This window comes from Salvelinus namaycush, chromosome 20, assembly GCF_016432855.1.
Source record: "Salvelinus namaycush isolate Seneca chromosome 20, SaNama_1.0, whole genome shotgun sequence".
Taxonomy (NCBI): Eukaryota; Metazoa; Chordata; class Actinopteri; order Salmoniformes; family Salmonidae; genus Salvelinus; species Salvelinus namaycush.
The window spans coordinates 49,750,330-49,765,639 of record NC_052326.1 but is presented as its reverse complement, the minus strand read 5'-3'; the positions used below and the strand labels follow the sequence as shown (position 1 = coordinate 49,765,639).

Here is a 15,310-nt window from a genome sequence, read left to right as displayed (position 1 = left end):
TCCCGAGCGAGAGGGTATTCTCCACAGCTATCTGGCTGTGCCTGGGACCTCTGTCCCGAGCGAGAGGGTATTCTCCACAGCTACCTGGCTGTGCCTGGGACCTCTGTCCCGAGCGAGAGGGTATTCTCCACAGCTACCTGGCTGTGCCTGGGACCTCTGTCCCGAGCGAGAGGGTATTCTCCACAGCTACCTGGCTGTGCCTGGGACCTCTGTCCCGAGCGAGAGGGTATTCTCCACAGCTACCTGGCTGTGCCTGGGACCTCTGTCCCGAGCGAGAGGGTATTCTCCACAGCTATCTGGCTGTGCCTGGGACCTCTGTCCCGAGCGAGAGGGTATTCTCCACAGCTACCTGGCTGTGCCTGGGACCTCTGTCCCGAGCGAGAGGGTATTCTCCACAGCTATCTGGCTGTGCCTGGGACCTCTGTCCCGAGCGAGAGGGTATTCTCCACAGCTACCTGGCTGTGCCTGGGACCTCTGTCCCGAGCGAGAGGGTATTCTCCACAGCTACCTGGTTGTGCCTGGGACCTCTGTCCCGAGCGAGAGGGTATTCTCCACAGCTACCTGGCTGTGCCTGGGACCTCTGTCCCTAGCGAGAGGGTATTCTCCACAGCTACCTGGCTGTGCCTGGGACCTCTGTCCCGAGCGAGAGGGTATTCTCCACAGCTACCTGGCTGTGCCTGGGACCTCTGTCCCGAGCGAGAGGGTATTCTCCACAGCTATCTGGCTGTGCCTGGGACCTCTGTCCCGAGCGAGAGGGTATTCTCCACAGCTACCTGGCTGTGCCTGGGACCTCTGTCCCGAGCGAGAGGGTATTCTCCACAGCTACCTGGCTGTGCCTGGGACCTCTGTCCCGAGCGAGAGGGTATTCTCCACAGCTACCTGGCTGTGCCTGGGACCTCTGTCCCGAGCGAGAGGGTATTCTCCACAGCGGCTGACATTGTCATAGTAACACGATCTGTGCTCACTGCAGATCATGTGGATAGACTAATCTTCTTAAAGAAAAACTTGAAAATCTGATAGAAATGTTTTTATTTGTCATTTTTGTTCAAGTAACCAGTCTCAAGTGGTCCTATTTTGTTTAAGGCACTGCTATGTGACTTCATTTTGATATCTGATGCTGGACTATGCACTCTTGATGAAGCTGTTTTAAATGACTATTTTATTTCATGTTATAAGGCAGGCACTGCTGTTTTTTGTTGTCCCTTTGTTTCCATATGTTCCTGGGAATTTAAGCAACCCATGTTTACTATTATAATAAATGGAAAATCTAAATACAAAATTACATATTTCTCAGGTATTCATTTTGTCGATGTATCGAAACCGTACCGTATCGTACCGAACCGTGAGTTTTGTGAACCGTTTCACCCCTACTAAAAACCTATTTTTGCTTTGTCATTATGTGTAGATTGAGGAGGGGAAAAAACTATTTAATACATTTTAGAATAAGGCTGTTACGTAACAAAATGTGGAAAAGTCAAGAGGTCTGAACTTTCCGAAGGCACTGTAAAGGGTTTAAATTGAGTCAATAAGTATTCAACACCTTTGTTATGGCAAGCCTAATAAAAATATGCTTAAAATCTCTCATAATAAGTTGCATGGACTCTGTGTGCAATAATAGTGTTTAACATGATTTTTGAATGACTACCTCATCTCTGTACCCCACACATACAATTATCTATAAGGTCCCTCAGTCGAGCAGTGAATTTCACACACAGATTCAACCACAGAGACCAGGAAGGTTTTTCAATGTCTCGCAAAGAAGGGCACTTATTGGTACATGGGTAAAAAATAAATAATCTGACATTGAATATCCCTTTGAGCATGGTGAACTTATCAATTACACTGTATCAATACACCCAGTCACTACATAGATAGAAGCGTCTTTCCTAACTCAGTTGCCCGAGAGCAAGGAAACCGCTCAGGGATTTCACCATGAGGCCAATGGTGACTTTAAAACAGTTGCAGAGTTTATAGGAGAAAACTGAGGATGGATCAACAACATTGTAGTTACTCCAAAATACTATCCTAATTGACAGAGTGAAAAGAAGGAAGGAAGCCTGTACAGAATATAAATATTCCAATACGGCAAAAAGTAAAAATGCAAAAAAATTGGTCAAGAAATTAACTTTATGTCCTGAATACAAAGCGTTATGTTTGGGGAAAATACAATAGAACACATCACTGAGTACCACTCTTCATATTTTCAAGCATGGTGGTGGCATCATGTTATGCTTGTCATCGGCAAGGACTAGGGAGTTTTTCAGGATAAAAAGAAACGAAGTAGAGCTAAGCACAGGTTAAAATCCTAGAGGAAAACCTGCTTCAGTCTGCTTTCCATCTGACACTGGGAGACCTATTCACCTTTCAGCAGGACAATAACCTAAAACACAAGGCAAATATACTCTTTACCAAGACGACGTTGAATGTTCCTGAGTGGCCTAGTTACAGTTTTGACTTAAATCGGCTTGAAAACGGCTAGCAATGATCAACAGCCAACTTGACAGAGCTTGAAGAATGTTTTAAAGAATAATGGGGAAATATTGTACAATCCAGGTGTTCAAAGCTCTTAGAGACGTACCCAGAAACACTCACAGCTCTAAACGTGGTTCTAACATGGATTGGATATTTCTGTATTTCATTTTCAATAAATTGGCAAACATTTCTGAAATCATGTTATCACTTTGTCATTATGAGGTATTGTGTGTAGATGGATGAGAGAAAAAAATATTTCATACATTTTGAATTCAGGCTGGTTGGTCAGGGCGTGAGTTTGGGTGGGCATTCTATGTCTGGTGTTCTATGTTGTCCTTGTTTTGTATTTCTATGTGTTTGGCCTGGTATGGTTCCCAATCAGAGGCAGCCGTCTATCGTTGTCTCTGATTGAGAACCATACTTAGGTAGCCTGTTCCCACCTGTGTTTGTGGGTAGTTATTTTCTGTTTAGTGTGTGTCGTCACCTTACAGAACTGTTCGTTTGTCGTTTTTGTTGTTTTGTTCAGTGTTCAGTTGATTGATTAAAATATGAACACTTATCACGCTGCACCTTGGTCCTCTTCTCCTTTTCCCGACGACGTTCGTGACAGTATGAATACTTTCTGAATAGACTAATATACTCTAACATTGCTCGTTCTGATATTTCTTCATTTCTTTCTTTACATTTTGGGGATTTGTGTGTATTGATTTGTATTGTATTGGTATTACTGCACTGTTGGAGCTAGAAACATTAAAGCATTTCGCTACACCTGACATCTGCTAAATATGTATGTGACCAATAACGTCTGCTAAATATGTGTGTGTGACCAATAACATCTGCTAAATATGTGTGTGTGTGACCAATAACATCTGCTAAGTATGTGTGTGTGTGACCAATAACATCTGCTAAGTATGTGTGTGTGTGTGACCAATAACATCTGCTAAGTATGTGTGTGTGTGTGACCAATAACATCTGCTAAATATGTGTGTGTGTGACCAATAACATCTGCTAAATATGTGTGTGTGTGACCAATAACATCTGCTAAATATGTGTGTGTGTGACCAATAACATCTGCTAAGTATGTGTGTGTGACCAATAACATCTGCTAAGTATGTGTGTGTGACCAATAACATCTGCTAAGTATGTGTGTGTGACCAATAACATCTGCTAAGTATGTGTGTGTGACCAATAACATCTGCTAAGTATGTGTGTGTGACCAATAACATCTGCTAAATATGTGTGTGTGACCAATAACATCTGCTAAGTATGTGTGTGTGACCAATAACATCTGCTAAGTATGTGTGTGTGACCAATAACATCTGCTAAATATGTGTGTGTGACCAATAACATCTGCTAAATATGTGTGTGTGACCAATAACATCTGCTAAGTATGTGTGTGTGACCAATAACATCTGCAAAATATGTGTGTGTGACCAATACAATTTGATTGAGATGTCATGCAGGGCTCTGTGGCTTAGATGGTTCCAGAAACCTTACTCCCTCTTCCTCCTTACCCCTCCCACTCGCTCTTTCTTCCTCCCTTCTTTCTCTCTCTCACCCCCATCTCCCTCTCCCACTCGCTCTCTCTTCCTCCCTTCTTTCTCTCTCTCACCCCCATCTCCCTCTCCGCTCCGCTCCCTCCCTCCCTCTACCCACCCCCATTCCCTGCTCCAGTCTCTGCGTAAGCTGATGGAGACAGAGAAGGTGAAAGGCTTCTGCCAGGTCACTATCTCGTCCAACATGCGCGACGCCACCTCCCACCTGCTCCAGGCTAGCGGACTGGGCGGCCTCATGCACAACACAGTGCTGGTCAGCTGGCCGCGCAACTGGAAGCAGGCCGATGACCTCCAGACCTGGAGAGATTTCATTGGTGGGTCACAGAGGGGGTCAACAATGAATGGCCAATTGAAATGGGGGGGGGGTAAAGGAAGGGATCTGAAAAACAAAAACAAGCGTTAGGTTATTACTGTCTAATTACCATTTTACATTTCTAAATAAATTCTGAGTAATTTCAGTAATCAGATCTGTCTGTTGGATTGAAAAAATCTGGATCTTTGGGGGAGGTTGTAGATAAATCATCACAAATAATCCTTATATTCTTTTCTTTTTTGTCCACAATATCAGTATCATCACTATAATCCATATACCACCGATACAGGATGAAGTAGATTTTCCATAAAGGTTTTTGAGTGATGATCAGACTCATATTAGTTGAACTCCGTCCTGTCCTGTAGAGCTGGTTAGGGAGACCACTGCCGCCCACCTGGCCCTGCTGGTGCCCAAGAACATCTCTGCCTTCCCTTCCAATGGAGAGCGCTTCTCCGAGGGCCACATCGACGTGTGGTGGATCGTCCATGATGGAGGCATGCTGATGCTGCTGCCCTTCCTTCTGCGCCAGCACAAGGTAGGCTGCCCACCACACACCCTCTCTGAGACATGGGTCACATTGCTTTGGCCATGTTTTACCTTTGTAATATTGAGTTGACCTTGACACAAGGTGTCGAAAGCGTTCCACAGGGATGCTGGCCCATGTTTACTCCAATGCTTCCCAAGGTTGTGTCAAGTTGGCTGGATGTCCTTTGTGTGGTGGACCATTCTTGATTCACAAGGGAAACTGTTGAGTGTAAAAAACCCAGCAGCGTTGCAGTTTTTGACACAAACCGGTGCACCTGGCACCTACTACCAATACCCCGTTCAAAGGCACTTAAATATTTTGTCTTTCCCATTCACCCTCTGAATGGCACACACACACACAATCCATGTCTCAATTGTATCAAGGCTTAAAAATCTTTAACCTGTCTCCTCCCTTTCATCTATACTGACTAAAGCGGATTTAACAGGTGACATCAACAAGGAATCATAGCTTTCACCTGGATTCACCTGGTCAGTCTGTGTCATGGAAAGAGCAGGTGTTTGTAATGTGTTCTATACTCAGTGTATAACTAATCATGCACTCAGTTATATAGTAAAGTGCAATGTACAGGTAAAAAACGATGGTGCATCCTTCCCTTATACTTCTTGGAGATGATTCTGTATGACCAGGTAATATTTGTAGCAAAACTAGATTCATTAAATTGTCAGTCATTGCAGCCAATAAATGCACAGCTACTATATGGAAGAGTGACCCTCCGCCAAGCAAGCAGATGTGGCTAAAAGAACTTCCTATATTCCACCTGAAAGAATAACATACAATTGACGTAATCAACCCTTTGAATTTACTGATGTCTGGGGGGGACTTTCAGCAGTTTCTAGAGACGTCACCTTAGCTGCCTCATTACTACTTTCCTCATTAATGTATTATTATTATTTGTTTTTGTGTTGAATAATGTATTTTCTAGCATGGAATGTGAAGGGCATTCTGTTTCTTTTTTTGTTGATAATAAGTGAAGCTAATACCAGTAGAGGGGAGGGAGGGGGGGGGGTGTTCCTGTGTTGGGGAGGGAAGGGTTTTGCACAATGTGCCCCCATGTAGCATGGTGTTTTGTGTAGGTGGAAGGAATAACAGGGCATTATCTGTGTCATATTTTAATGATTGTTAAATTGTAAAAAAAAAAAAAAAAAATGCCAATAAATATATTGTACAAAAATAAATGTAAAACAATGGTGCAGAGCATTCGTCAGCGCATTAACTAATCAATATGCTTATCAGTGGAGGCTGGTGAGAGAAGCTATAGGAGGACAGGCTCCCTGTAATGGCTGGAATGGAATAAATGCAACAGTATCAAACAAATGGAAACCACGTTTGACTCCGTTCCAATTATCCAGTTCCATCCATTACAATGAGCCCGTCATCCTATAGCTCCTCCCACCAGCCTCCACTGATACACATGCTATGGCAGTTTCTACTGTGTACCAAATCATGAAGGCTCTAACCAGATTACCGTAAAACAGGTTATAGATGAGCAGGTTACAATCCTCTTTCCTGTCGACAGGTGTGGAGGAAGTGTAAGATGCGCATCTTCACCGTGGCCCAGATGGACGACAACAGCATCCAGATGAAGAAAGACCTGACCACCTTCCTGTATCACCTGCGTATCGATGCCGAGGTTGAAGTGGTGGAAATGGTAAGTCTGTCTACGGCTGCTTCAGGTGGGAGGAAGTCCAGTGTGTAATAACAGATATACAGTACCTTAAGGGGCTGTTGCATGGTCCTACATCTGAAGCCTACTCAGACATTGAACATAGGTCCACTGAGTTGGTTTAATCCATCATACTGTTTCTCATAGTTACAAATCTGTTTAAATATACAATACAAATATTCGTTTTTATTTACACTACCGTTCAAAAGTTTGTGGTCACTTAGAAATGTCTTTGTTTTTGAAAGAAAAACACATTTTTTGTCCATTAAAATAACAAAAAATTCATCAGAAATAGTGTAGACATTGTTAATGTTGTATATGACTATTGTAGCTGGAAACGGCTGATTTGTAATGGAATATCTACTTAAGCGTACAGAGGCCCATTATCAGCAACCATAACTCCTGTGTTCCAATGGCACGTTGTGTTAGCTAATCCAAGTTTATCATTTTAAAAGGCTAATTGATCATTAGAAAACCCTTTTGCAATTATGTTAGCACAGCTGAAAACTGTTGTTCTAAATAAAGAAGCAATAAAACTGGCCTTCTTTAGACTAGATTTGTGGGTTCAATTACAGGCTCAAAATGGCCAGAAACAAAGAACTTTCTTCTGAAACTCGTCAGTCTAGTCTTGTTCTGAGAAATGAAGGCTATTCCAAATCTACTGTTTCCAGCTACAATAGTCATTTACAACATTAACAATATCTACACTGTATTTCCGATCATTTTGATGTTATTTTAATGACACAAATTTGGACATTAAAAAAACAAGGACATTTCTAAGTGACCCCAAACTTTTGAACAGTAGTGTACATTTGAGTCATTTAGCAGATGCTCTTATCGAGAGCGATTTACAAATCGGTGCATTCATGCAATCCTTATGCATGAAGCTGTTGTTCCATGTAATGTTCCATGCAGTGCTGCTGTCCAACACGTAGACCTTCTAAACCTGCATATAAAAACAAGTTGTACATACTACCTAACCTCTTTGGTCTCTGCCCATCCTCGATGTTGCTCTAACCCAGGCCTCTCCTCTCTCAGCACGACAGTGACATCTCAGCCTACACCTATGAGAAGACCCTGGTGATGGAACAGCGATCGCAGATCCTCAAGCAGATCAACCTGACCAAGACCGAGCGAGAGAGAGAGGTACCGCTTTAGAAATATAATTACTAGAATGGAAAACGGCCACAATTCTATTTCTATGGTTTTACATTCACCACACAGCTACTCCATGTTACTCCACAACACATATGGCGCAGCGGTCTAAGACACGGCATCTCAGTGCTAGAGGCGTCACTACAGACACTCCGGCGCAGCGGTCTAAGACACTGCATCTCAGTGCTAGAGGCGTCACTACAGACACTCTGGCGCAGCGGTCTAAGACACTGCATCTCAGTGCTAGAGGCGTCACTACAGACACTCTGGCGCAGCGGTCTAAGACACTGCATCTCAGTGCTAGAGGCGTCACTACAGACACTCTGGCGCAGCGGTCTAAGACACTGCATCTCGGTGCTAGAGGCGTCACTACAGACACTCTGGCGCAGCGGTCTAAGACACTGCATCTCAGTGCTAGAGGCGTCACTACAGACACCCTAGTTCGATTCCAGGCAATATCACATCCGGCTGTGATTGGGAGTCCCATAGGGCGGCGCACAATTGTCCCAGCATCGTCCAGGTTTGGCCGGTGCAGGCCATCATTGTAAATAATAATTTGTTCTTAACTGACTTGCCTAGTTAAATAAAGGTTGAATTACGTTTTTTTATTTTATTTTATTAAAACACAATGCCATTGAACCATGTCTGAATTAGTCTCGGAATCCCAGACCCTAGGCAACAGCAGTGACTAAGGTCTTGGATTAATGACAAACTGTCTTGGTAACTTCGAAAAGGGTGAGACTTTTTTCCCTCCAACAAATCACGAGGCAGACGTACCAGAACGTGGCGATTCAAAACCAACATTTTCAGTGAAGGTAGTTGAAGCAAACTAGCCACATGCGAACTACACTCATTACAGATAACCTCTGATCTCCATCTTACTTGCTGCTATTTTGTGTCCTGGGGAAGTGGGCAACAAGCGGACAAGGCAGTGACATAGTTCCACTATGCCAAACTAACTATTACTTCAATTAAGACATAAGAACAAAAGGGAAGACAGTATTGCTTCACCCGAAAGGGATTGAATTGTCTACATTGACAGACAATGTTCTGAAAACGCCAACGTTCAAAACCTTGTTTTGTCTCCGTGTAGACGACACAAAACAACTTATCAATCATATTGTCAAGATATTAGCACTCCTATGCCTGATTCACACAATAGGGTCGACCAAAACCGAACCCTGCTGGCTCTGATGTTTTTTATTTCCTCATTGTCCTCTCCACCATGGTTCCAGCAACTATGATGGATGCGTAAGCAGGCCAGTTCAATACAGCTTGGCTCAGTTTGTATGAGTGTTGTGAAAAGGATACTAGTCTCTTCATTCAGCCATTTGTCTTCCTTTCACAGATCCAGAGCATCACAGACTCATCCCGCGGATCCATCCGGCGTAAGAATCCGGCGGTGGTGACCACCCAGCTGAGTGTGACCGAAGAACAGCCTGGGGTGAGCAGCAAGGTGGAGAAACCAGAGGAAGAGGTTGGTACTGATACTGTCCGGTCAACCGAGCCACATTCACTCTAACCAGGGTATACTGTATAATTAAGAATTCCTGCTAACAGGCCAGTGCCTGCGCCAGCAAAGACTTGGAGAGCAGAGCAGTCAATTGACTTGTGAGGGGTTGTTATGTGAGATGTTGAAATATTAGGTCGTCAGTGGTTTTGAGGTCAGTAACCCGGAAGTAGTGGATTTTTAAACTTCCAACTCACCATACTAGTGTTTTTGTAAGTTTTTTGGGGTTTTTTTTGCAGTGAGGCATGGTCAGGGAATGGTTAAAGGTCTGGCGTTGTGAACTGATGGTGTTGACCTGGGAGGTCAACCACTTACAAGAAGTAATTTACCAGACGTATTGTGAAGTGACTGGATAAGTCTGAGGACCAAGACTCACACAGGCTCTCAACTAGTCAAAGTGTTTCATGGGATACCAGGAAATGCATCGTAGGCCTTTGTTGTTGGTATGTGCAACAGTTAGGGAAAAAGTCAGGAAAAGTATTGCCTGCCTTTGTTGTTCGTATGTGTAACAGTTAGGGAAAAAGTCAGGAAAAGGATTGCCTGCCTTTGTTGTTCGTATGTGTAACAGTTAGGGAAAAAGTCAGGAAAAGGATTGCCTGCCTTTGTTGTTGGTATGTGTAACAGTTAGGGAAAAAGTCAGGAAAAGGATTGCCTGCCTTTGTTGTTCGTATGTGTAACAGTTAGGGAAAAAGTCAGGAAAAGGATTGCCTGCCTTTGTTGTTGGTATGTGTAACAGTTAGGGAAAAAGTCAGGAAAAGGATTGCCTGCCTTTGAATTTCTGGCCTTGGATTACAAGTCGTAATAATGTAAGTAGGCTACAGATGTGTTGGTTCAATCATTCTTTTTCAGACTTACTTTTTAATCAGCCCAACTGTATGACTGACCTCCAAATGCAAGGCCTTCTTGATAACGGCTCGCTCTCTCTCCCTCCTCTGACCCTCACACTGTGGTTCCAACTCATCTCACCTCGTCTCTCCCCCCTCTGTCTCGTGGTCTCAGTCTGCCTCTGTCGCTGTGTCCCCTCCCGCTCAGGTCCAGCTCATCCACGACAGCACCAGCCCGACCAGTCCTGCCACCCCGGCTACCCCTTTGACTCCAGCCTCCGAGGGGGGGGCCCAGACCCCAGGGTCTGCACAGGTCCAGATGACCTGGACAGAAAAGGCCGACGGCGAGCCGGCCAAGCCGCCTGGCGCCTCCACGCCGGAGGGCATCAAAGACATTTTCAACATGAAGCCGTGAGTGTGGTTTGGCAAAACCGGTATACTCCCATGTTGGAACTGAAAGTTCCTGAAGAGTAACATTCTGATTGGCATTCTTCACATCTTGGGACTTTCGGTTTCAAAATGGCAGCAGTTTAAATTCAACATCTTGAAAGGATAGTTCACCCAAAACAACTTTAAGTGTGCATGTCAACAGTAAAGTTTTTATGATAGAACACTGTCAGTACAGAGAAAAATCTGTTTGTTTTGGATTCCATCCTTTAACCTTGTGTTTCTCTCCATGCCATGCTGCAGTGAGTGGGAAAACCTGTAAGTATTTCCGTAGCTCAAACTTTGCTGGAGCTTAAAACTGAGATCTGGTACATAAACATATACATTTCCTCTAGAATTCCATGGATCAAGTCAGCATAGCACAAGTTGATTATGTCTTGAGTGTTTCCAAATGAAAAAGTTAATGCAGAAATGACAGAATGAAAGAGTGACCATTTGTTTCAGCTGTTTGTGAATTAGTAGCCTGAAGAGGTTGATGTTCCACATTTTGTTTTGCTGAATACTGCATTATGACCAAATGAAGCTTTGGTTTGGAGCTTTGGTAGAGACCATCTTGTTTTTTTCCACCAGAAACCAGTCCAATGTGAGGCGCATGCACACGGCACTGAGGCTGAACGGTGTCATCGTGAAGAAATCCTCAGAGGCCAAGCTGGTGCTCCTCAATATGCCCGGGCCGCCCAATAACCGGTCTGGAGACGAGAACTGTATCCTTCTTTTTTCTTCTTTTCTCTCTCTCTCTCTACCCTCTCTACCTCTCTCTCTCTACCTCTCCCTCTCTCTACCTCTCTCTCTCTCTCTCTACCTCTATCTCTCTACCCCTCTCTACCTCTCTGTCTCTACCTCTCTCGCTCTCCCCAACTCCCTCCATCACCCTCCCTCCCTCCCTGGAGTATGTGTTACAATGGAGTATGTGTTACATAAAGTTAACACTCCCATGGCAGGTTTACAGAATGGAGTACGTGTTACGTAAAGTTAACACTCCCATGGCAGGTTTACAGAATGGAGTACGTGTTACGTAAAGTTAACACTCCCATGGCAGGTTTACAGAATGGAGTACGTGTTACGTAAAGTTAACACTCCCATGGCAGGTTTACAGAATGGAGTACGTGTTACGTAAAGTTAACACTCCCATGGCAGGTTTACAGAATGGAGTACGTGTTACGTAAAGTTAACACTCCCATGGCAGGTTTACAGAATGGAGTACGTGTTACGTCAGTGGTTCCCAATCTTTTTTGGTTACTGTACCACCAACTGAATTTTGCTCTGCCCGGAGTACCCCTGAAATACCCCTCATGCATTTTACCAGTAGGCCTATGGTTTCATGAGTCTTCTCAAGTACCCCCGGTTGGGAACGACTGTGTTACATCATTCTATGTGCCCATAGAAGCTGTGTCACATGCCATTACAAGTAAGTATCTGTCTACTAGTAAACAATAGCATGGGGTTATAGAGATGTACCCGTTATCTGTCTACTAGTAAACAATAGCATGGGGTTATAGAGATGTACCCGTTATGTCTACTAGTAAACAATAGCATGGGGCTATAGAGATGTACCCGTTATCTGTCTACTAGTAAACAATAGCATGGGGCTATAGAGATGTACCCGTTATCTGTCTACTAGTAAACAATAGCATGGGGCTATAGAGATGTACCCGTTATCTGTCTACTAGTAAACAATAGCATGGGGCTATAGAGATGTACCCGTTATCTGTCTACTAGTAAACAATAGCATGGGGCTATAGAGATGTACCCGTTATCTGTCTACTAGTAAACAATAGTATGGGGCTATAGAGATGTACCCGTTATCTGTCTACTAGTAAACAATAGCATGGGGCTATAGAGATGTACCCATTATCTGTCTACTAGTAAACAATAGCATGGGGCTATAGAGGTGCAACCATTAGATGTGTTCCCTAACGCTCTCTCAGACATGGAGTTCCTGGAGGTCCTGACTGAGGGTCTCAATAGGGTCCTCCTGGTTCGTGGTGGCGGTCGCGAGGTCATCACCATCTACTCTTGAGACAGCAGACCTTCATCTCCCGAACCCCACATCTAGAAAAAATACCCCCCTTCCATTTGTTTTTGTAAGACACTCCCCTCACACCCAAGCAATAGACCAGCTCACTCTAAATGATCTTCTGTTTGCCTAACACACACACACGGTTTAAATAAGTTCACCCCATACACTTCCCTATGAGCACAAGAAGTTAAATGACGTATATTGGGTTAAAAGAATGCTGAAAATATGTATTTTTGCTCGAAAACACACTGAAAATACCTATTTCGGGTTGAAAAAAATGTTTCAAAAATGTATTTTTAGCATCTTGTGCTCACTGGATATAGAGCTACACCTCACTCTTCCAGCCCTTTTCTGGCCCTATATGATGTCAGAGGTAGCTGCTTTTAGCATCATATCAAATATAACTCAGAGACTTGGCTTCCCCCTCTCCGTGGCCCAAATAACTTATAGAGGAAAGGTTCAGTCCACTTTCATATCAGCCAGAAAGATTATCAGTCAATACTCTGAAATGAAATAGGGTAAGATAGCGCCCTCTGCTGAATAATTTGCAGTTAGACATTACTGCCCAGCTCCAACCACTTTTGTGTTATTCATATCTGCCTTTTGATCAATTCACTAGTTTAAAAAAGAACAAATTCTTATTTACAATGACGGCCAAACTTTAACCCAGATGACGCTGGGCCAATTGTGCGCCGCCCAATCATGTCCGGTTGTGATACAGCCTGGAATCGAACCAGGGTCTGTAGTGACTCCTCGAGCACTGAGATGCAGTGCCTTAGACCACTGCGCCACTCGGGAGCCCTAGTCACTCGGCTATGGAGTCAAAGCATACAGAGGGTTAGGTGAGCTGGGGTTGTTCAGTGTGGTGTTTGTGCCTGTGTGTTTAAGTGTCACATTCATCCGATTGTGGTTTGTTTTTACGAGGGGATGTTTTAGAGTGCCATCGAGTCACCTACCTGTAAACATGGAGTAGCCTTCCAAGACTGAACGGTGGAGGACTGAGGATGTTGACATTGTGTAGCTAGTCGTGTATATCACCCTGTGAAACCACAGCAAAGAGAGAATATCGAAAAGCTCCTGCGGCAAACCCTGTTCATCACGTGCGGAGATGACCACCGTCGAGAAAGACTGCTACCCACGGTCATGGTCGGTGGTTAGAAGAGACTATGGTCATTTTTTAAATCCGGGTCAGTCATGAACGAAAGAACCACAGTTGGAGGAAGATGGGAGAGAAACAAACAAGCCTCCCGTGACGACATAGATCGCGCTTCATGAACTTTGACCTCATTTTGAGCACTCCGCAACATGTTTGTTTTTGCTCACGCATTGTCATCATATTTATACTTGTCCCCTTTCCCCTTTCTAAGTGGCTATGTGTCCTTTCCAGCTCCAGCCACTGTTAGTGCCAAAAACAAATAAGGCTAGCTTGGTTTTAGATATTGACACGTCGTTAAACTGTGAGGAGCGTTCTTAGCGGAAAAGTCGTCTGACAGACGAGCTGGGGCTCTTTCTCAATTGTCTTTCCTCAATTCCTGCTGTCCTCTTTCCTCGATTCCTTGTGTTTCCTCACCTCCTTGGACAGAGAGACAAGAGCTGTGTTTGAATACTCATACTAATCATTTGTGACGTAAATTGAGTGTATAATGTGCTTATTGGTCATAGTATGGATATAGATAGTATGCCAAAAGTTCCCGGATGTCGTACTCCATTCGTCAAAATACGAAGTATACATGCAGTGGACACTATTTCAGTGCTTTTAGGGCCCATAATGTAATAAAAAATAAAAAACGTTTTCAGATTTTAAGAAAATGGCGGAAAATATGCAGCCGAAGTCCCAACGAGAGCGGATACAAATATGACAAATGTTAACTGTTGAGCAATGTAATAAAGTAATGACTTTTCCAGTAAGTTACCTTACACGTTATGTAGGCTGACAATTTGTTAGCTACGCTGTCCTTACGAACCGCATATAATAATTTTTTTAAATTTAACTACGCAAGTCAGTTAAGAAGAAATTCTTATTTACAATGACGGCCTACCCTGGCCAAACCCTAACCCGGACGATGCTGGTCCAATTGTGTGCCGCCCTATGGGACTCCCAATCATGGCCGGTTGTGATACAGCCTGGAATCAAACCAGGGTCTGTAGTGACTCCTCTAGCACTGAGATGCAGTGCCTTAGACCACTGCGCCACTCGGGAGCCCCATCATTACAGCAGTATGTACCCGTATGTTAGCTAACGTTAGCTACCTAACGTTAGTTGGCTACTAATACATCAAACTTGCTAGTATATTAACTATATGCTATCTAACTAACTCCCCAACATTTATTGACTTGATTATTCCCATCATTGTTAGTTTAGCTAAGTGGTATAGTTGTTGTGGGTTCTCAATGGACATGGTTTCGTAAATTCGCTCTGGCTATCTACTCCGATTTCAGAGCGCTCTCCTCTGAGTGTGCCAGAGCACAGAATAACTGATGAATTTACTAACGCTCGACACCAGTTCAATATGGCCGGTGTCAGTAAACATTGTCAAAAAAGTGTAATTAAATTGTTGCCAGTGTAACGGATGTGAAATGGCTAGCTAGTTAGCGGGTACGCGCTAATAGCGTTTCAATCAGTTACGTCACTTGCTCTGAAACCTAGAAGTAGTGTTGCCCCTTGCTCTGCAAGGGCCGCGGCCTTTGTGGCGCGATGGGTAACGATGCTTCGTGGGCGACCGTTGTTGATGTGTGCAGAGGGTCCCTGGTTCGCGCCCGAGGTCGGGGCGAGGGGACGTACTAAACTTATACTGTTACATTG

General features: G+C 44.0%; 1 protein-coding gene across 1 annotated transcript in view; it reads left to right on the top strand.

Annotated features, from left to right (window-relative positions):
* The window catches only part of slc12a5a (solute carrier family 12 member 5a), a 100,007-nt gene extending 87,500 nt beyond the window's left edge, over positions 1-12,507 (top strand). Inside the window, exons 18-26 of the mRNA XM_039015446.1 lie at positions 4,147-4,342; positions 4,707-4,876; positions 6,405-6,536; positions 7,590-7,697; positions 9,055-9,183; positions 10,249-10,451; positions 10,731-10,745; positions 11,058-11,191; positions 12,416-12,507. Coding sequence (XP_038871374.1) covers positions 4,147-4,342; positions 4,707-4,876; positions 6,405-6,536; positions 7,590-7,697; positions 9,055-9,183; positions 10,249-10,451; positions 10,731-10,745; positions 11,058-11,191; positions 12,416-12,507 — 1,179 coding nt within the window. The remainder of the gene's footprint in view (positions 1-4,146; positions 4,343-4,706; positions 4,877-6,404; positions 6,537-7,589; positions 7,698-9,054; positions 9,184-10,248; positions 10,452-10,730; positions 10,746-11,057; positions 11,192-12,415) is intronic.
* Positions 12,508-15,310: the final 2,803 nt, after the last annotated feature.